Source organism: Myxine glutinosa, chromosome 1, assembly GCF_964187855.1.
Source record: "Myxine glutinosa chromosome 1, kmMyxGlut1.1, whole genome shotgun sequence".
In the NCBI taxonomy this organism is placed as follows: domain Eukaryota; kingdom Metazoa; phylum Chordata; class Myxini; order Myxiniformes; family Myxinidae; genus Myxine; species Myxine glutinosa.
In genome coordinates this window covers 120,001,752-120,024,331 of record NC_136261.1, presented here as the reverse complement: position 1 = coordinate 120,024,331, position 22,580 = coordinate 120,001,752, and the positions used below count along the sequence as shown (strand labels likewise).

Here is a 22,580-nt window from a genome sequence, read left to right as displayed (position 1 = left end):
AACCTCACGCTCCGCCCCTTTTTCAGGCCTTACCTCGTGGCATTGGCTGGTTTCAGCCTCCTAAGGCGAGGGGCAATGGGGTGCAGACTGGATGGGCGCAATGGGGAATGCGGTGCAGAATGGGGCCTGCAAAATGAACGGGGCCTACTCTTATTTATTTATTTTACACAACGCAGGTATCACTATTGGGAATGTCCTTATCTCACATATACTATGAAATAACTAACGTTCTAAGGTGGCCTACTTGTTGCATGTGGACTAACTATGGGGGCAAAACCTTTAACCTTTATTAATCAAATATGTACATTTCAGAACCGCAACAATATATACATATACATACATATATATATATATATACATATATGTGACTTTTCATGCACATCCCGGGTGATTATTCTCAGATGATTAAGTTTCAAAGTTTTAATATATCAAATTAAATTTACCTGCACCATGTCTGCTCCTTTTTAATGGTTCAGAAGCAGATTCAACAAATTGTCTGTCTTGATTTGATGCGGTTTCAGTTGTGCTTATTATGGGAAACTTGGATGGAAAAGTGTCCCCTTGCTTCATTGTTATGAATATTCTGCCCTTCCATTCTTGAATTAGAGCAGGTGGAACATGTTTCCTCCCATTCGACATTTTGATGAGGTTATTCACCTCTAGCTACTTTTAAAAAGCATTCCATTGACACTACCTTATATTGGCTATTCGTCAAAATGGTGCAGAAATTTTCCTGGTGGTTTTTGTACCTTTTGGAATTATATCTCCATTGCCAGTGTTGTGTGAAAAGCGATTCTTGTATAAAACGACATAAAACTAATTATTTACTAAATAGCAACAGTAAAAGAATAATGGGATCACTTCCAGCTCTATCTCCCTCAAGGTTTGCTTCTGGTCCGCCTCCCCTCCCCCCTTCTTCCACTCCCTTCTTGTCAGTTGACTGCTTTTAACACCATATAAACTCTATTTCTATAATCCAGCTTTCATTGCTTTAACAAATGCAACAAAAGGATTCTTGTAAATTGGGGGTTTCCAGACTTCCATGTCCCGTACTTGCTCTTACTCATCTACATTTATCTTCCATCATTGACGTCACTTGGGAGCAGCAAAGCAAAGAAGCAAAGTGACATGTTTGCTGGAGGGCAGTTATAGCATACAAATGATTGGTTATCAATGTTTCTCTTGACCATGTTAGTTGTTGTGCTCAAAGTTATAGTTGGTACTATGTTGTGCATAAATTATGTGAAAACTCTTAGTTGGCCTTTAATTCTTAATTTACTTTAAAAACATATGTTATTGTTTCAAGCAAATGTCTTTTGGTTAGTAGTTCTTGCCTATCATCTTCCAGGAAGGTTATTCAAAGCATCTTTATCCACCTTGGTACTTTATATATCCTTTTACAATGCTCGAGGAACAAGATAGTGTGACAACAAAACCATTTGAATTGATAAAAAACACGAATGTTGTACCACCTTCCTTGTTCACAATCCTTGCCATTTTCTATTTGGAACAGTAATTCGACTCGAAGAACGAGAGGCTGAATTGAAGAAAGATTACAGTTCTCTTTACCTGCGGCACACGGAGGTGAGTGCATGGTTTGGACATGATTTGATCTGCTCCAGGCATAATTATATTTTTCATTTGGTCCTTTTTGAGTTGTATTCTTTGTAGCCTACCCACTGCTCCGTAGGTATGCATGTTTTTTGTGTTCATGCATCTTTGGGTGGACATCCTACTATCACTATAATACCCTCCTCCAGTGTGTCTGTCCGATGTCTGTCCGTTCATCACTATAATACTCTCCTCCAGTGTGTCTGTCCGTTCATGGGTCTGGCTACCCCCATTGAGGGATTGGCTACACCTGTTCTGGTAGGGGCTTCAAAAACAAATCTCCACCATTTTGTTCGAACCGCATACAGTCGTGGCCAAAAATATCGGCACACTTGCACTTTCCTCAAACAATGCACCATATCTTCCATAAAATTGTTGAAATGAAAAAAATGTTTTGCTATCCACATAGTCACGTGAAAAAGTAAGTACACCCCATGTAAAGTTTTGACTTTTTCAACATATTTCAACATACAGCTATTTGATCTTCATTTCAAAAATATTGATAGATAAAGGTGATATAATATAACAAATATCATGAAACATTTTGTAGTCCATTGTATAATTTAAATAAACATAAATGCAAATTTCGCATGTGGAAAAAGTAAATACACCCTTGGCTCGAATAGGTGGTATTGCCCCCTTTGGCAGAAACAACCTCAAGTAGGCGTTTCTTATAACTGTCCACCAGTCTCTGACCGACTGGGAGAAATGTTTGGCCACTCCTCAATGCAGAATTCTTTCAGCTGTGCGATGTTTGAGGGGTTTCTTGCATGCACAGCTCGTTTCAAATCCCCCCACAACATCTCGATGGGATTTAGATCCGGGCTTTGACTTGGCCATTCCAGAACCCTCCATTTCTTTATTTTCAGCCATTCCTTGGTGGATTTACTGGTATGTTTAGGGTCATTGTCATGTTGCAAGGTCCACCTTCGGTTGAGCTTCAACTTTCCGACAGATGGCCTCACATTATCCTCAAGCACCCTCTGGTACAATGAAGAATTCATCGTGGATTCTATAATGGTGATCTGCCCAGGCCCTGATGCAGCAAAGCCGCCCCAAACCATAATATTTCCACCGCCATGCTTTCCAGTTGGTATCAGGTTCTTGTGGTCAAATGCTGTCTTTGGTTTTCACCAAACATCAAATGATGTTTCACCAAACATGAAAACAGCCTGGTGTTGGGCTAGCGGCTAGGGTGCCAGCTTAGGATCCTAGGATCCTGGGTTTGAATCCCGATCGATCGCTGAATTAACGCCAGGGGGGTTGACTCAGCCTGTCATCCTTCCGAGGTCGGCTAATTGAGTACCAGTTCACTGGTAATTCCCTGCTTGTCGTAAAAAGGCGACAAAAAGGGTTGGCGGCAGGAAGGGCATCCGGCCGAAAAACATTGCTTCAAAAAAAGGGGGCCCAAAAAAAACAACAACAACCAAGGCCAACCAAGGCTCGACCAAGGCCAACCCCCGCTTCGCGGGGAAAAATGGCCTCTAAAGGTTTTTTTTTTTTTTTTATCACCAAACACGTCTTCTGGTACTGTGGCGAAATAGCTCTACCTTTCACTCATCTGTCCAGAGCACATTGTTCCAGAAGTGCTGGTCTTTGCCTAGGTGTTTATTGGCAAACTTTAGTCTTGCCCTGATGTTCTTTCTGGACAGCAAAGGTTTCCTCCTGGCACACCTCCAATGTAGATCAAATTTGTGCAGCCTCTTTCTAATGGTGGACTCATGCACTTTGACATCAACAGTGGCAAGAGCTACCTGTAGGTCCCGTGATGACATTCTGGTGTTCTTCGAGACTTCCTTCAACATCTTGCGGTCTGCTCTTGGGCTGAACTTGCTGGGGCGGCCTGGCTTGAACAAGTTGGCAGTTGTTTGGAATCTTCTCCACTTGTAGATGATCTTCCGGACAGTCGAATGATTGATTTCAAATTCTTTGGAGATCTTTCTAAATCCCTTCCCATACTCGTAGGCATCTCTATAACCTTCTTTCTGAAGGCCTCAGAGCTCTTTTGATCTGGGCATGGTGACGCCACACACTTCAACAACAAAGAGCAAACCAAACGAAATGTCTGAGGTTTAAATAAGACAGGTTCCTCCAAGATCCTCTCTAACGATGTTCTAATCATTTGCACCTGAGCTGGTGCACCTGATTTTAATTTTAGGTATTTGAAGAAGTGATAAATGTAGGGGTGTACTTACTTTTTCCACAGGCAAAATTTTCATTTATGTTTATTTAAATTATACAATGGACTACAAAATGTAAATGTTTCATGATATTTGTTGTATTATATCACCTTTATCTATCAATATTGTTGAAATGAAGATCAAATAGCTGTATGTTGAAATATGTTTTAAAAAGTCAAAACTTTACATGGGGTGTACTTACTTTTTCACCTGACTATGTATTTCTTTGGATTGCAGTGGAACAAAACCAAAAAAGCTGAAAATTTACTAAATCTTAGCTTATTCCACACAGAAATCCTAAAATGGACCAGACAATATTATTGGCACCTTTTAGAAGTTGTTAGAAATAATTAGATTTCAAGCAGGTGATTCTCCTTTACTTTGGAATTGAACTCACCTATGGTGAGTTGCAGGTGCCTGCAATATTAAAATCACTCATTCATCCAGTTTGAACAGAGAAAAGGAGTCATTCTGCTGTTTTGTGTCACTGTGTACCACAATGAGCATGGAGAAAAGAAAGAAAACCAAAGAATTGGCTGAGGAGGTCAGACACAAGATTGTAGCCAGGCATGGACAATCTCAAGGCTACACGTCCATCTGCAGAGACCTTGATGTTCCTGTATCCATCGTACGAATGTTAACAGGAAGTTTAAGGCCCATGGCACTGCAGCCAACCTCCATGGACGTGGCCGCAAGAGTAAACTTGATTGTAGATTGCAGCGAAGGATTGTTCAAATGGTGGAGAAAGCACCTCGATCAACTGCCAAACAGATTCAAGCTGAACTTCAGACACGAGGTACGACAGTTTCAACTCACACCATCCATCTCCAACTCAATGAAAGGGGATTCTATGGGAGGAGACCTACTGCTGAGGGAGAGACATAAGAAAGCCCAACTGGAGTTTGCCAAAACAAACCTGAACAAGCCAAAATCCTTCTGGGAGAATGTCTTGTGGGGAGATTAGACCAAATTAGAGCTTTTTGGTAAAGGACATCATCTCTATGTTTGCAGAAAACAAAATGAAGCCTTCAAAGAAAAGAACACCTTCCCCCTTCTTCCAAACAGTCAAACATGGAGGAGGTTCAGTGATGTTTTGGGGTTGCTGTGCTGCCTCTGGCACTGGGTGCCTTGAATGTGTGCATGGCATCATGAAATCAGGAGATTACCAAGGCTGAGGTTTAAATAAGACAGGAGCACAATGTTCAACCTAATGTCAGAAAGCTGGGTCTCCGTTGAAGGTCATGGGTCTTGCAGCAGGACAATGACCCCGAACACACTTCAAAATCACCCAGGAATGGTTGAAGACAAAACGCTGGACTGTTCTGAAGTGGCTATCAATGAGTCCAGATCTAAATTCAATTGAACACCTGTGGGCAGATCTGAAAACAGCAGTTGGGAGAAGGCACCCATCAAATCTGGGAGAACTGGAGCAGTATGCACAAGAAGAGTGGGCAAAACTGTCAGTAGAGTTGTGTAGGAAGCTCATTCATGACTATAGGAAGCGCTTGACTGCAGTTATTTTGTCCAAAGGTTGTGCCACCAAATATTACGTCTCGGGTGTCAATAATTGTGTCAATGCCATTTCTTTGTATTTTCTTATTTAAAAGGACATATTAAGTTCTGAATCAAAAACAAAGGTTCTGTAATATTAACAGTGAAATAAATAATTGTGGAGACCACAAACTTTTGTCAATTTCAACCTATTTTTAGACAAAATTGTGAGTTATTTGAAAAAGGTGCAAGGGTGCCAATATTTTTGGCCATGACTGCATCTCTGAGGCCTCTTTTGTTTGGCCCACACTTTCTGACTCTCACTGTTTTATCTCGATTCTAATTCAATATCAGATTTCATTTTCATAGTCCCTAATTGTTCCTGTTCCTGTATTTCATAGTCCCTGTATATTTTCATAGTCCCTAAGATGGTTTTGGACTCGTTTCCAAAAAAACGGGAAGAAAATTTGATGAAAGTTACTGCCTCCCCCATGTTTAACAGTAGGCTACAAGCATTGCATGTTATAATGACCCCCAAGTTCTCTGGATCCAAAAAGTTCAAACTTCGATTCGTCAGACCCGAGGACTTGATACCATTGTTCAGTCACCCAATCTTTGTGTTACCTTGCAAATTTCAGTCTTTTCACCTTGTTCTGTTGTCTCAGCAGTGGTATATTTGCTGCACCTCTGCCAAGGAGAACTTCTGCAATCAGCTTTCTGTGTGCAGAGCTGGATGAGTTGCTAATGTTCAGGCCTGCTCTCATTTCACTTGTCAGCTTCTGACTTGATTTTCTTATGTCGCGTAAACTGAGCAACTTCAAGTGCTTGTCTTGCCTTTGGGAGGTTCTTCAGGGTTCTTCTTCCTGGCCTTTTGTCTTGTACTGGTCCAGTTTATTACAGGTGTTGCAAAGTGTACCTCACACTATTGTAGGAGATCAGCTTTTCTGCTATTTCCTTCATAGTGTGCTCATCTTTTCACATAGTTTGGATCTTCACACACTGTTCTGTTTAAGTTTGTTCCTTGTTGCCATTCTGAACCCACTGATAGACTTTCAATGAAGTGAGCAAGCTGATGAAAACCAATTTCAAATATTCACTGATTTGCAACTTTTTAATGGGGAATAGCAGCAAAAAAGTGAAAATAACCCAAATTTTTCACAGTATAGTACTGTATACTGTATTATATACATAAAATGTTGGAATATTGCCCATCCCTGCTCCCTTACCCATTTGCTCTTCACATCCCATTCCCCTTTCTTTATATACAGGGCCTGTTGTTAACAGCATGTTGCTAACACTTGCTAATACTCAAATTTTAATTTTCACATATAGGTTGCTGAAAAGGCATTTGGCATCTCGTTGCTGGCTACTGCTGGCGATAACATTGTGTGACTGGTATAAGCTGCCTTATGTGTGATTGTCCACAATTTTTATTGATGAAGATCTCTTCACACCCTCTCCTTCTTTCTTAATACAGATGCTGCAGGCCTACTCTGATCATCTTGAAAGATTCAAGATACTGCAGACATCTTACCCAGCTGAGGCACTTCTCAAGCCCCGCATACGGTGAGCAAATTAATTGATACTCCAAAGCAAATAGGTATTCACAACTTTTGAAAACTTGTAATGTTCTCAAAAATAATCGGTTTCTTTTACATCCACCATACCTACACTACCGGTCAAAAGTTTTAGAACACCTCAATTTTTCCAGTTTTTATTGAAATTTATGCAATTCAAGTCCAGTGAATAACCTGAAATGGTGCAAAGAATGAAAATGAATGAATGATTGTCTTAAGGCCATTTTCCCCGCCAGAGCGGGGGTTAGCCTTGCGGGCCCCATGACAATCATGGTTCCCTGTTTGAGGCAATGTTTTTATGGCCGGATGCCCTTCCTGACGCCAACCCTTGGTCGCCTCTTACGATGCGCAGGGATACGGTGTACCTATTCTAAACCAGGGTACACACCGGGATCATTCATCCCAGCAAGCTGGTACTCAATTTGCCGACCTCGGAAGGATGACAGGCTGAGTCAACCCCCCTGGCGTTAATTCAGCGATCGATCGGGATTCGAACCCAGGATCCGAGGATCCCAAGCCGGCACCCTAACTGCTAAGCCAACACCAGGTGCAAAGGTAAGCAGTAAACTCCTCGCAGTTTAAAAAAAAGTTTAGGTCAGCACAAATGGGAAAATAATGTAAATTGCACAGTTATATTGTAAAAAAAAGGCCTTCTTCAGGGAACGAGTAATGGGTTAACAACTTACAGCTGTTCTGCAGCAATGCAAGTAAATTAAGCCTTGAAAATTGATGCAAACAATTCCTACAGGTGTACCAACCTCTGCTAATTACTTGATTACAAACCCCCTGTCTGTATAACAGCAGTATTGGAACAGACTGTTATTACACCCTCTGAAGCATTATTTGGACAATATTGCACTGCAGGAAGTAGTATATTGGTGTCATAATGCCAAGAAAGGCAATTAACAAAGGAAGACAGACAGACCATTATAACCCTTAAAAGTGTAGGTCTTTCCTTTAGAGAAATTGCAAAGAAAGCCAAGGCATCAGTGAGTACAGTTTCCTACACCATCAAAAGGCACTTGGAAACTGGAGGAAACTCTGACAGGAAGAGGTCTGGCAGAAGCCACAACAGAATCAGAAGACAAGTTTCTGAGAGTCAACAGCTTGCATGATGGGCACACTACCTGTCAAAAGTTTTAGAACACCTCAATTTTTCCAGTTTTTATTGAAATTTATGCAGTTTAATGTCTCAATGTACTCTGAAATTAAGCATAGAACAAATAAACAATTGGAGATAAAAAAGAAATCACAGAATCATTTTGTTTAACAAAATTTAATTTAAATTTTTGACTCAGCAAAGTAGCCACCTTTTGCAGATATAACCGCCGAACACACTCGTGGCATTCTTTCTACAATGGAAATCAAATATTGTTCGGGAAGTTCTTCCCAACACTGTTGCAGAAGTTCCCACAATTGTATTGCACTTGTAGGTTGCTTTGCTTTCACCCTTCTGTCCAGTTCATCCCAAACCAGCTCGATGGGGTTTAAATCTGGAGACTGTGCTGGCCATTCCATGATTTGAAGCCTATCGTCTTGTTCTTTTCCTCGAAGGTAGTTTTAACATAGCCTGGAGGTGTATTTAGGGTCATTATCTTGCTGTAGGATGAACCCCTGACCAAAAAGGCATATACCAGAGGGTATTGCATGGTGCTGCAAAATGCTGTGGTAGCCCTTTTGGTTCAGGGTGCCAGTCACTCTGCAAGTCGCAGACTCTGGATCCAGCAAAAGAGGCCCAGACCATCACGCTTCCTCCTCCATGTTCGAGAGTTGATGTTACACACTGAGGAACCATCCTTTCGCCTTCTCGACGGTGTACAAAAAAAACCCTGCGTGATGAACCAAAGATTTCAAATTTTGATTCACCGGTCCATAAGATCTTCTTCCAGTCTTCAGTAGTCCACTGGGGGTGCTTCATGGCCCAGGCAAGCCTCTTTTTCTTATTTTGCCATCGTAGCAATGGTTTTCTTACTGCTACTCGACCTGTCAAACCTGCAGCTCTATGTCTACTCTTCACAGTTTAAACTGAGACTTGCTTACTTCGACCAGTGTTAAGCTGTGCTTGAAGCTGTTGTCCTGTGAGCCGCGTATCACGCAAGCTGTTGACCCTCAGAAACTTGTCTTCTGATTCTGTTGTGGCTTTGGGTCTGCCAGACCTCTTCCTGTCAGAGTTTCCTCCAGTTTTCAATATACTACTTCCTGCAGTGCAATATTGTCCAAATAATGCTTCAGATGGTGTAATAACAGTCTGTTCCAATACTGCTTTTATACAGACAGGGGGTTTGTAATCGAGTAATCAGCAGAGGTTGGGACACCTGTAGGAATTGTTTGCATCAACTTTCAAGGCTTAATTTACTTACGTTGCTGCAGAACAGCTGTAAGTTGTTAACCCATTACTTGTTCCCTGAAGAAGGCCTTTTTTTACAATATAACTTTCCAATTTGCATTATTTTCCCGTGTTTGCTAACCTAAACTTTTTTTTTAACCTCGAGCACTTTACTCTTTACCTTTGTACCATTTCAGGTTATTCACTGGACATTAAACTGCGTAAATTTCAATAAAAACTGGAAAAATTGAGGTGTTCTAAAACTTTTGACCGGTAGTGTACATTGAGATATTAAACTGCGTAAATTTCAATAAAAACTGGAAAAATTGATGTGTTCTAAAACTTTTGACCGGTAGTGTATTTGCAAGTTGTTTGATCACTGTATGCGAGTAGGATCGTCAAACCACCCCTGTACTGGGGAAAGGAATGAATCCACGGATGTGTTTCTGGCTCCCTGGTCTCTGTGGAGAGGATTTTTTTTATTTAAATGGAAAAAAAATCAAACATTTAAAGAAAGCTGGGATGTGTATTTCAGTCCTAAAAAACTAAGCAACTAAAAAAAATTAAACTTTTCAAGCTAATATACATGCCGACTGTCAAGCTCGTACAAAAATCCATACATCCTAGCCAAAATCCTAGCCCCCTCAAGGCCAAAATCATACCACAACTGTTTGGATCTGTTGACGCCATCTTTTTACTTGCAAAAAGGTTTTTTTGTTTTTTTTAAATCAGACATTGTAACAAAACTCAGGATGTGTACTTTGGCCCTGAGGGCACTCTGCGTTGTGTGTCTCGCTGTGTGTCGCACTGTGAGCACTTTTGTCGCGCTTTGGACATTGGGTCATGGTTTTTTTTTTGGGGTTTTTTTTTTGAATACAAGATCGAGGCTCGTGAAGGAGCGGACATTAATCACACAGAAAGACAAACCGACACATAAAACATATAACATGGGGAGCGGTAGACAAGATGGGGAGAGAGAGGGAAGGACACAAACACAACATTTGAGAGCAGGGACATCGAGAGATCTGTGGGAGGGAGAGGGCTTTGGGGGAGGGGAGGCATGGGAAGGGGGGGGGGGGGGATGGGAGAGGTATAAAACATATGGACACTGCCAGGACTTCCAGGAAAGAAGTTGGAATTTCAAACAAGGTGGATCTGGGGTGAATTAGCGGGGGTAGAAAAGATCAAGGTTTTGGATGGGGGAAGATAAGAGATGGTGGTGAACAGCTGTTTTAAAGACTTGGAGGGAGTTTGTTCCGGAGGCGGGAGAAAAGAGGAATGAAAGAGTGAAGGTGAGCAGAGAGCCGAGATTTCGGCAGTTTAACCATCAGAGGGTTGCTGGCATATCTTGTGCGACCTGTAGGAATATTTGGGGGACAAAGCACAGAGAGCTGGGGGAGCAAGGCCAGAGAGGAGTCGGTAGAAGACAGAAAGACCACCTACCTGCCTGCGGTGAGTGAGTGAAAGGCCCTCGGAGATAGCTTCGTCACGGGAGATTCCAATGATTCTGAAAGCTTTGGTTTCAACAGCGTGAAGCCGAGCTAGGTGTGAGGCAGGAGCACCGGCCCATAGGGGAGAACAGTATTCCATTGAGCTGCGGATGAAAGCCTTGTATGTGGTGAGGAGCTCAGGTGTGCCTAGGAAGGACTTCGTACGACGGAGGATGCCCAGTCGGCGACTGGCTTCTAAGGCCAGCTTGGAAATATGGTTTTCCCAAGAAAGATCATGGCAGATAGTGAGACCCAAAAGCTTGAGCGACAGAACTTCTTGGAGAGGATTGTTGAGAAAGTAGATGGGAGGGTTGTCCAGTCGATCTTTTCGGAGAGACATAGTAAGAGTGTGAGATTTGTCAGGATTGAAAGACATGGTCCACTTGTTTGACCAGTCTGTGATTTTGTCCAGGTCTTCAGATAGTGAGGAGGCTGCAGACTGCCGATCTGAGGGAAGAGGAATGGAGTGGCAGAGAGTGGAGTCGTCAGCAAAGAGATAGAGAGGATTTTCCAGAGAGTCGGAGAGATCATTGATAAAGACCAGAAAAAGCACAGGGCCCAGAACACTGCCTTGGGTAACTTCAGCCTGAACAGGAAGGGGACATGAGAGAAATCCATTCAGGGCCACACGTTGACTACGACCAGAGAGGAAGTCCGCAAGCCATGCATGGAGATTTCCATGGATACCATAGGAGGAGATTTTGGTGAGCAGAGCTTGGTGCCGGACCGTATCGAAGGCACGTGATATGTGAAGGGAGACAGCTCTGATTTCCTGTTTGGCATTGAGGACCTCCATCCATTGTTGAGACAGCAGAAGCAGCATGTCCAGAGTAGAATGACCTGGTCTGAATCCAAATTGATGATCGGAGATCAAGCCATTGGAGAAGAGGAAGGATTTGATATCCGAAGCAATGATGGATTCCATGACTTTGCTGATAATTGGGAGCAGGCTGATTGGTCTGTACTTGCAAGGATCTGTTTTTGCACCTTTTTTGTGTAAAGCAGTGATGTTTGCTGATTTCCAGGATGCTGGCAGATGACCTTGAGCAAAAGAGACGGTGAAAAGAACAGAGAGAGGGTGAGATAGAGCGGCAGAGCAGTATTTTAGGACCCGTGGGCTGATGCCGTCTGGTCCAGTTGCAGAGTCAGAGTCTAGGTTTGACAAAAACTCCTCCACCTGTCAGGAGAGAAGGACACAGAGTGTAGGAGCAGTTGTGTTCGACTGGGTAAGGTGGGAACAGAGAGAGATGGGTTTGGGACACAAGATTTTGAGGCAAACACAGAGTTGAGGCATTCGGCTTTGTCACGTGCGGTGTCAACTGTGTAGCCATTTGAGGTAAGGGAGGGGATGGAGGGGGAACAAACACCAGAAACGGATTTGACCAGACGCCACCAGGATTTGGAAGAAGGAGACAGGTTTGAGAGTTCATTCTCGAGTGTGGAGAGATAGTGCTTCCTGGCACTCCTGAGGGTAGACACACTCTTGTTCCGAGCTTGGTGGAAGGAACTGAGATTGCCTTCATTTGGATTAGCCTTCCAAGAGGCAAAGGCAAGTTGTTTCAGGGCAACTGCCTCACCACAAGATTCAGTGTACCATGGACGGGAGGAAGGGGAAGACAACTGAAGACGAGATGGGATAAATCTGTGCATGAGAGAGAGCAGTTTGCTTTGGAAGAATTCCCAGGAAGAATTGATGTCAGAGGCAGTGGAGATGGGAGACCAGTCCAGATGATTGATGGTTGCTTGAAGACCGTGCCAGTCGGCCTGAGTGAAATGCCAGACTCGTCGACGCTGAGGAGGCTCTCTGAGAATGGCCAGAGAGATGTCCACTTTAACAAGCACATGATCAGAAGAACCGATTGGAGCAGAAGAAGAGCAGCAGACATTAGCAGGGAAGTTTGTCATAACCAAGTCTAGAAGAGAAGATACACCATTGGCTGAGATCCGGGTCAGGAAATTGACAGATTGTGTCAATCCCAGTGAGTCGCAGAAGTCCTTTGCTGAGGTGTCATGGCTGGTGAGAGATGAACCCACACCCAGCCAGCTGGCATGATAACAGTTGAAGTCGCCACATATGAGGAAGAGAGAGTTGGGATGAGTGGATAGAAGTTGGTCCATGTTGTCAGACAGTGAAATGTAAATGGAGTCATCACTGTTTGGAGGACGGTACAGAACACATATGAACAAAAGGTGGGAGCGGAGAGGAAGCCGTAGCCAGTGGTACTCCTGGGGGTGAGGTGGAGAGAGGGCAGTGCAAGGAGAGTGAGGAAGAGAGTTTTTGATAAAGATAGCCACCCCACCACCAGGACGAGGCTCAGGTCTGTCATATCGGAGGAGGGAGTAACCAGGAAGAGATATTAAGGAATCAGTGACATCTTGAAGGAGGAAAGTTTATCTTAAGCAGATCAAGTCTGGATTGTCAGAAGCAACCTGTATGGAGAGATCAGTCAGGTTTGAGCGAAGGCCCCGGATGTTTGAGGTCCATACCGTTAATGAAGAGAGAGGGGGAGCATCAGGTACAGGACAGGGGAGGGGTAGGGTAAGATGGAGGATGAGAGGGGGAGGTAGGGAGAGCAGTTGATAGTGTGTCAGAGATTACAGAAGAGTTACAAGAAAGGGAAGGATGAGGAGAACGAATGTTTGATGGTGAAGGGATGAGGCACAGTGAGGGGTTGTTTGAGGGGGGGGCAGAGGAAAGTAGAAGGTTGGGGGAGGTGGAGGTATGAGATAGAAGGGAGACGAAGTGGGGAGGAGGCAGCTTTGAGGAGGAGGGGGGAGGACGGAGAATTGGAGAGGAATGGTATGGGGGGAGATTTGAATGGGAGGGGTTGGGGGGGAGTTTTGAAGGGGAGGAGTGAGGGGGGAGTTTAGGAGGGGAGGGGCAAGGGGGAAGTTTAGGAGTGGAGGGGCAAGGGGGGAGTTTAGGAGTGTAGGGGCAAGGGGGTGGATTTGGAGGGGAGGTGCGAGGGGGGAGTTTAGGAGGGGAAGGGCAAGGGGGGAGTTTAGTAGTGGAGGGGCAAGGGGGGAGTTTTGGAGTGGATGGGCAAGGGGGGTGGGGATTTGGAGGGGAGGGGCAAGAGGGGAGTTTAGAAAGTGGATGATTAATGAAAGACGAACATTGATAACAAATTGGGTTTATTGTGATTTTCAAGTTAGCAATCCGATTAAGAACGATGGAAGAGGGATGGAATGAATGTGAATTTAGAACATGTATTGAGGGAGACGTATAAGAGATTGATTTTTTTTTTTTTTTTGAAGTGGAATGAGTTGGAGAGGAAATTGAAAAAAGCCTTTTAAATGGGAAGAAAAACAGCGTGTTGTAATATACCACTGAATAAAACAATGAAGGGGAAAGTTTAAACATATTTAAATAATATTTAAACAGAACCGTGAACAATCTTATATGCACAAAATACCAACGGGGGAGGGCCGAGAGGGACAACCACGAGTCACGTGAACAGGGCAAAGGTGGATGGCAAGGAGATAATGGGGGCGGGGCATACAGCACACCTGGACAGAACTACAAGATGAGACAACAGCACATGTGGAGAAAGGAAAATAAATGTTTTTTTTGTTTTTGGGGGTGGGGATTTAAAACGTGTTGTGTCGCATTGTGTGCATTGTGTCATGCTGTTGCATTGCATTGGTCATTAAGTAGGGCATTGTGCATTGAGTCGCGCGTTGACCATAGAGTCACGTGTTGAGCATTGAGTCACGTGTTGAGCATTAAGTCGCGCATTGAGCATTGATTGGCGCGTTGAGCATCTAGTCGCACATTGAACATCGAGTCGTGCGTTGAGAATCAAGTTGAGCATTGAGTTGCACGTGGAGCATTGAGTTGCACGTGGAGCATTGAGTTGCACGTGGAGCATTGAGTTGCACGTGGAGCATTGAGTTGCACGTGGAGCATTGAGTTGCACGTGGAGCATTGAGTTGCACGTGGAGCATTGAGTTGCACGTGGAGCATTGAGTTGCACGTGGAGCATTGAGTTGCACGTGGTGCATTGAGTTGCACGTGGAGCATTGAGTTGCACGTGGAGCATTGAGTTGCACGTGGAGCATTGAGTTGCACGTGGAGCATTGAGTTGCACGTGGAGCATTGAGTTGCACGTGGAGCATTGAGTTGCACGTGGAGCATTGAGTTGCACGTGGAGCATTGAGTTGCACGTGGAGCATTGAGTTGCACGTGGTGCATTGAGTTGCACGTGGAGCATTACATTGAGCGCTATGTTGTGTTGAGCATTTGTGTTGTGGCTCCTCTTCTCCTAATGAGTTTATAGTTGGGTCCAGATTCAAACCCAGGCTGCAGAGCTCAATGGCAAGTGTGCATGCCTCTTAGATACCCTGCCAGCTGTGGAACCTCTTTCTTTTGTTGTTGGTAGTCTTTCTTTTGCTGGCACAGTTATGATAATAATCCAGCTGCAAATACTCTTTTCACTATACTTTTTGTCTATACATGTTGGCACTTGATAATAATGTATATGTGGTTTTTCCCTTCAGACATGTGCTTTTTTGTCACCTCTGTCCAATTGTTTTATTTTACCATTTGTGCTCATGTCTGCTGTCTTTTCATCTTTGGCCTGAACCTTTCATCGTTTGCTGAGCATCATCTTGTGTCAAAGGCTCGCATCGATAGCCGCTCTTGTATTCTGTGAGTGGCTATTGATACGTAGCTGTATTTTTTGTGAATTTGATTTTGATTATTTGTGAATCGAATTCATCACCTATTGCCTTTGCTCTTTTGTTTGTGTTTCTTTGTATTAATCAGACCGTTTTGTCAATGGCATGATTTGTTTCCCCAATTCTTCCATTTTACTACAGTACATGGTATATTATGTGATGTGGTATTTGTGTTCTTTGCTTTATTACTTTCACCCGATTTTAAAATGTAGGTACGCAATTTTCCATCACCCTGCAGTGGATCGAATGGGTTAATTGTGTTCCTAGGAAGCTTCTGTGATTTGACACCCAGTGGGGAATAATGACGTCACTCCACTGCAGTGCATTACTGAACCAGCAGCTCGTGATTTGATCGTGTGCTTGCAATTGTGATATATTGGATCGTTTTGGTGTGATAAAGTGCTTTTCTGATATGATTTGGTGAAAAACCCTATAACAATTAAATTGGTGATTGTAACCTTTTGTTGTTGCCTGGTATTGTTGAAATTATCAATTGTGCAGTTGGAAATCCCAGAGCCATCTTGTGTAAAGGATGGGTTAATGCACTGCCCAGGATATTTGTAGGGGGGAGGAGTGGCAGTGCAGGATGTGCTTTCGAGCGGAGCGGGGCTTTGTGGCACGGTCATTGAAGTCAAAGAAATTTGAATCGTATCGGGCCTTGGATTGATGCACAAATTGTGATGTGTTCAGCATTTCTGATTTGATGGATGATGCCAAAGATGGGCTAAGGAACATCATGGGTACTCCAAGGTAGAAGTCGTTTTTAAGAGGCACACTGCGATGTTTGTGGTTGACGATGCTGTGAAGGTGGCCTGTCAGAGGAGCTGGGAACCACGACGACAAGCGGGGACAGGCTGTCTGCAGCTTTTTTTCCGTCCTTGTGGTGAGGGGGCATTTGCAGACAGGCCCGACATGGGCGTGCTGTGCATTGTGCTGGCTGTGTTTAGCTTTGTCGGTGGCGTAGTAGTCGTCAACTCTGTGGTGGTGTCATCCCTCATCGCCCTCACTGTGCTGCATTTTTCCAACGTTACGAACACTCAGATCCCTTCCCAGGCTATAGTCAAGCATCGTCTCTCCAGGTAACTTGTATCACTTTTATCCTTGAACCCTTTCCTTCATCCTCTTGGTTTCATTTTTATATGCAATTTTTTTTGTTTTCACATTCACTCCTATCAAATAGTCGATACGTTGAATTGAGGTGAATTTAAGGGAGTGAGACTATAAGCAGGTGAGGTTGTTGGTATTTTGGGACTTTTCTTATTTTGGCGGTGCTGTACCTTTTACAACCCCATTGGTGAATTTAAAACGGTGATATTTATTCATCCTGATATAGGTAGGGTTCACTGCTGCTGCTGCTGCTGCTGATGCCATTGTTGCAAATCTAATGATTTACTTATGATATATTGCAGGCAGCTGTGAATGTGTTTTCAGAATTGCGTTGAGTGCTATAATTGTTATGGATTTTTCCAGTGCTTGCAAAAGCTTCTCTCTCCAATGACCCATTACCGAGAACATTTACCTGGATTCACATTCGATCAGTGCCCTTCACAGATCGTTCTTGTCCTTCATGCATTGTATTTCTTTGTGCTTCCTGGATGTAATAACATGTTTAACATGCTTCAGCTAGCGTATTTAGTTGCTTTAACTGAAGATCTGTTATTACCTCCATCAACTGAAGATTTGTTATTCTATTGTTTTCGCTATTGCTGTAACGATCGAATGTCCAAAGCAAGGGACAAAGGAGTTGAGGTGTGTAGTAAGTCAGGATTTTATAAGTTTAACTCAGATTAGTGCCCCATTGGAAGTTTTTGAGGTTCCTCATGCTGCCGTCGTCCACCCGCATTAATTTTTGACATTTCTTTTTTTTTCTGTGATCTCTTAATTTTTATTTACGTGTAATCACCATTATAATACCTTCGTTATAAATTTTGTCATTCAATATTAAGATTATATTTACCCTCCTATAAATATTTTCGCAGAATGCGTATAAAATGCTGAATTGGATACTGCTGTTGCTGCTGTGATTTCAAGAACAATTTGGAAAAGTGTGTGTGTGTGTGTGTGTGTGTGTGTGTGTGTGTGTGTGTGTGTGTGTGTGTGTGTGTGTGTGTGTGTGTGTGTGTGTGTGTGTGTGTGTGTGTGCGTGCGTGCGCGCGCTGTATACAAGTAGAGATATAGTCACACACGGGTTCATCAATAAGTCTATGGCCTAATGTACAAGTTCATTTGAAATTGTTGTAAATTGCAAAGGAGAGTAATTCAACAATAACCTTTCATTCATAACCATCACCCCTTGCATGTTTGTGTGCAATGTGCATATTGTTGTTATATTATTAAATAACAAGCAAAAGTATCCATCCCCAGTGACAGGAAAAGTTTAAGTTCACCGATCAATTTAAATCGCAAAATTGTGTGTGTGTGTGTGTGTGTGTGTGTGTGTGTGTGTGTGTGTGTGTGTGTGTGTGTGTGTGTGTGTGTGTGTGTGTGTGTGTGTGTGTGTGTGTGTGTGTGTGTGTGTGTGTGTGTGTGTGTGTGTGTGTGTGTGTGTGTGTGTACGTACACTGTATACAAGTAGAGATATAGTCACACACGGGTTCATCAATAAGTCTATGGCCTAATGTACAAGTACAAGTTCACCTATCAATTTAAACCTAACCCGAACGTCGGGCGGCGGAGGTTGGATTTGTCTAAAACGATGGCAACGTATAACCCCTGCTCTAGCAGGGAAAATGGCCTTAAAATGCCTGTTGTTGTTGTTGTTGTTGTTGTTGTTGTTGTTGTGTTGATGGCAACATATAGCTATTTTAAATTGTGCATTACTCCATGAAGATCTGTATTAAATCTACTTTGATCCAGATGTTGACATTGCTTTTAAATATTACTGGAAGGGACATTAAAGAGACTGACTATACTGCATCAAGAAAAGTGAAATTAAAATTCAAAATAACCAATTGGCACCTTTTCAAATGCAGCATAGGAAGCGGCTGCCATAAATAGGAGACAGACAAACGCACAGACGGACACCACGGTTCACAATATATGTAAGATCTAATAATCTTACTAAAATACCCAATTTGGTGTCTGTCTGTGTCTGACTGACATTTTTTTACCGCGATACATTCTGTCATTACTTATCCATCACAACCAAACTTGACAGGGGGACTTGAGGGTCACACGACGGAGGTAGCAGCGATTTCACTTGCCCCCCTTCCCAAGGCAGATTGTGTGCCTTGGGCAAATTCCATGTTGAGGTGTATAATAGGTTATCATGGTGTTTCATTTGGCACACCTTCCGGAGAATAAATTATTATAACCACAAACTATTCTGTCAATTCTGCCCAACATATAATTACATTTTTAAATAGTCGCTACAAAACTGGAAGAAGTTTGGAGGAAACCTGACATGCTTAAAATGCATTCTAGATACTTGTAGTGTCCCCCTCAGATGAATGGATCAGAGCTGTCTCGACTTGCTCGGCCTAGGTAAGCGGCAATGATCTTTAGCTAACGAAGCTGCTTACATGAGTCTTTACGCATGACTGATGAATCACATTGCCTGTTCGATTTTTCGCTCACCTGGAACTAAATTTAGAGGAGCTTATGTGATGGCGTGTCGTCAGTCAGTCCATCCGTCCATAAACACTTGCAACTTCTTCTCCGAAACCGCTGGAGGGATTGTGATAAAACTTGGCACAAATGATATTTGTTGTGTTGTGACTAAAGTGTGTTCACGGAACTAAGAAAATCGAAGTCTAAAAGGGTGTACGGGGGGTCAAAGTGGGTCCAGTTTTGACCCCCCAAAATAGGTATTTGCTTTCTTCTCTGAAACCACAACTATTTCGATAAAACTTCACCACAACCTTCACCACCCATGCTGTACCAAAGTTTGTTCACGGAATTTAAAAAAAATTGGGGTCTGAGGTGGTATATGGGGTTGGGGGAGGGAGGGTTGCCCCCTAAAATAGGTATTTGCTTTCTTCTCAGAAACTACACACGCATGTTCGATGAAACCTCACCACAACCTTCATCACCCGTGATGTACCAATGTTTGTTCAAAGCTTTAGAAAAATTGGGGTCTGAGGAGGTATGCGGGGTTGGGGGAGAGGGGGTTGCCCCCCAAAATAAGCATTTTTTTGTTTGTTTAAGGTTTCATGATTAAGTTCGTATGATTCTACATGCTGCTCTGTCTTCTAGCAACCATTGAAATTGGTTTGAAATACTTTTAGTCGGTGCAGTATACTGTTTATTCGACTAGGTGAGTGCCAGGGGTATTGCCCCTATGTTTGGATCCATGATCAGATTGTATTTGGACATTATATGGATTGTTTATAACTTGTTTCTTGGGGCTTCATATGTGATTTATCACAGCTATGGTTTCAACTGTGATGTGCGATATTGCCACCAACATCCTGACGGCCCAACTTTGACCTTGATTTCCTAAGGTTCGTTAACATTTTGATACTCACCAGAGGGAAATTTGGAGAAAATTTGATGTAATTGCATAAGGATGGTGTATTGGCTAACAGTTACTGGTCCACTCTATCAGCAGTAAAGAAAAATCATATATTATGTGATATGGGCATTATTTGGACCATGAAAGCTTACTTCAGGTATTAGATGTGTCGAGCAATCATAGACATACTTGAGGACAATGGTGATCACCTGACAACAAACAAGATTGCAAAGAAAATGGATATGCTTGATGCCATGCACACGTTGTCTGGAGCTTGGTCCAAGGTCTCTCCAGAGACCCTCATCAATTGTTGGAAAGAGGAGGATTCAAACTTCAAGAGGAAGAGCTGGAGGAAACTGATGTTCTCCTCCTGGAATGGCTGCAGAAGAGTTCCCATCTTGGGTTGCCATTGACTATGCAATTCCAGTGACATTTGAAGATGACAAAGAAGACGATGAAGCGCTCTTTTAAGGAATTGTGTCTGAAATCAATGATATGAATGCATCGGTTCAGGATTCTGATGACGCCACTGAAGAAGATAATGAAGAAGTTGAAGGCACTCCTGCAAATGCTGAAATGCGGGCTTGTCTTCACCGTCTGCAAATCGGTCTGGAGAAGTGCGGATTTGACAACATGGAAGGGTTTGAAAAATGTAATGGTGACGTTAGGGATCTTTTGAGGATAATTCGGGGATTCATTCATGATTAGGCCATATGTACTGTATTTTACAATCTGTCTTTGGTTTATTACATGCAGAAATACCGAAAATGTGACAAATAATAAATAAAAACTTTTTTTGCCTAATCTACAGGCTTCGGTTTATAAAACCATCGGTTAATAAGACCAGATAGCTCCGGTCCCAAGGTGATTTTAATAAGCGGCGACCACTGTATGTCATCCAAGTTATATTTTGCATCAAAATTATTATAACCACAAATTAATCAGTATTTCATCCAATGGTAATGCCATAATGATAATAATATAAACACAGGGTGCACACTCTATAAGCTGTCTAACCTGGGTTCAAATCCTGACAGCTATAAACGGTCATCCCGGTGTTTCACAAGCAGGTTGATTGACAGCAGATATCTAGAATTCCCCCTCACTCCATTGTTTGTAGTTACAAAAAAATCTAATTTGGTGTATCCCTCCTTATTGGCTTTCCCTGTCAGTAGAAGGAGAATGAGGGTTCTAGGACACATAAAATTTAACATTGAAGTCGATGGGGAAAATTAAGGAAACTTATTGACGAGCACTCCAGCTCACCAAAAATTGCACCCACTTTCCTCCCTTCCCCATTTCTCATTATGCTCATACAGAGACCCAACGAATACTTGTTTCATTTTTTAGGTACTAGCTTAATTTTCTTCAAAGCAGAATCTCCATCTAAAATATTCATAAATATTACATTAGAATTTAACTCTTGGTTTAGGTATCGCTTTTGAGCCAATATGAAATGATAAACTTCTCTTAATGATCTCATCTGAATGCCTCCCGAACCACATATCATTTTAAAATTATAGTAAATTATTTTCCCATTGATTTCTTGATAATCACTTTTTTTGCCTAATGAATACAATGTTTCAAAATACAAAAGACAAATTTCAATCAATCTCCTCATTTAAAAAGGATACTGAAATATATTGCACTGATGTAAAATTGAACAAAGACGATTGCCATAACTTTTGGATTAAACCTATTTATGAAGGATACTACTCAATCCCTTTTAAAGGAAGAGCATTCTCTGTCTTTGGGAAGTCATCAATTAAAGTAATTATAACAAAAGTTGCACCACTATTTATGGAGATCTATAGCAAACCAGGAGAGGTAATGAAAGATGTAAAAGTGTCAAAAAAGAAAACTTTTTACTGAAGTTATCGAAAAGGAAGATAAAGCTATTAGCTCTAAACACGGTGAAATTTCTATATTCTTTAATAAGCCTAAAGATGTTTATCTTGATGAAATAAAATATGTTAATATAACAGAGAAATGTCATTTTGCTCAATAGTAGTTAGGAACCATTTTAAAATTACATTTAACCTTAGAAATATAGTCGTTGAATCTGTTAATGAAAAAAAGTATATATGGATATAGACGGTAATGTTTTTTCTTCTAATTAAATGAGTCATTATTCAAGTGAAGATTTTGTTGATTTTAAAAGTGATGATAGTGGTAGTGCGACTTTGTCTTTGCAAGACAGTTATGATACTGAGAGGTTGTGTTCTAACGATAGCTATGAAAGTAGTTTTATAGATGATGATGATTATGAAAGCACCGTTTATAGTGAAGATGATTTTAGTTTCAGCAAAGTTTTTCCTATTTAAATATGATGAATCTAAATGATATACCAGATGTTGGGCCTCTTGAATTCCCCAATACTCCATATGATAAATTAGACAATTGTCTGGCTTGTGATAGGGTGGGATTAAACACAGAGTCAAAAGCCCATAAACAATGTTTATTCTGTGATTATCTTTTAATTAATGATTGTAAAAAATATAAAAAGAAGCATAACTATTTTAAAATTACACCAAAAATGAATTACTTTACAAGATTAATAAGAGAAATGAATGTTAAGTATGAGGGTGATAATAAACCTCGTCTTACAACAGAAGAGATTGATAAAATTAGGATAATGTTTCAAGGATTGATGTTATTTGCTATTCACAATTGTCATTTCAGGGAAATATCAACACAAGATATTATATAAATAAAATTATGGATTATCTTGAAATTAAACCTGAACTCAGTATAAAATATAGAGTTTCTCAA

General features: G+C 41.9%; 1 protein-coding gene across 3 annotated transcripts in view; it reads left to right on the top strand.

Annotated features, from left to right (window-relative positions):
- The window catches only part of LOC137427602 (C-Jun-amino-terminal kinase-interacting protein 4), a 229,969-nt gene that overhangs the window by 77,222 nt on the left and 130,167 nt on the right, over positions 1 to 22,580 (top strand). For all 3 annotated transcript variants that reach the window (XR_013623219.1, XM_078776573.1, XM_068117245.2), the window contains exons 4-5: positions 1,514 to 1,584; positions 6,760 to 6,848. Coding sequence is in view for 2 of the 3 variants with exons in the window: in XM_078776573.1 (XP_078632699.1) it covers positions 1,514 to 1,584; positions 6,760 to 6,848 (160 nt within the window). In the remaining variant the exon portion in view is untranslated. The remainder of the gene's footprint in view (positions 1 to 1,513; positions 1,585 to 6,759; positions 6,849 to 22,580) is intronic.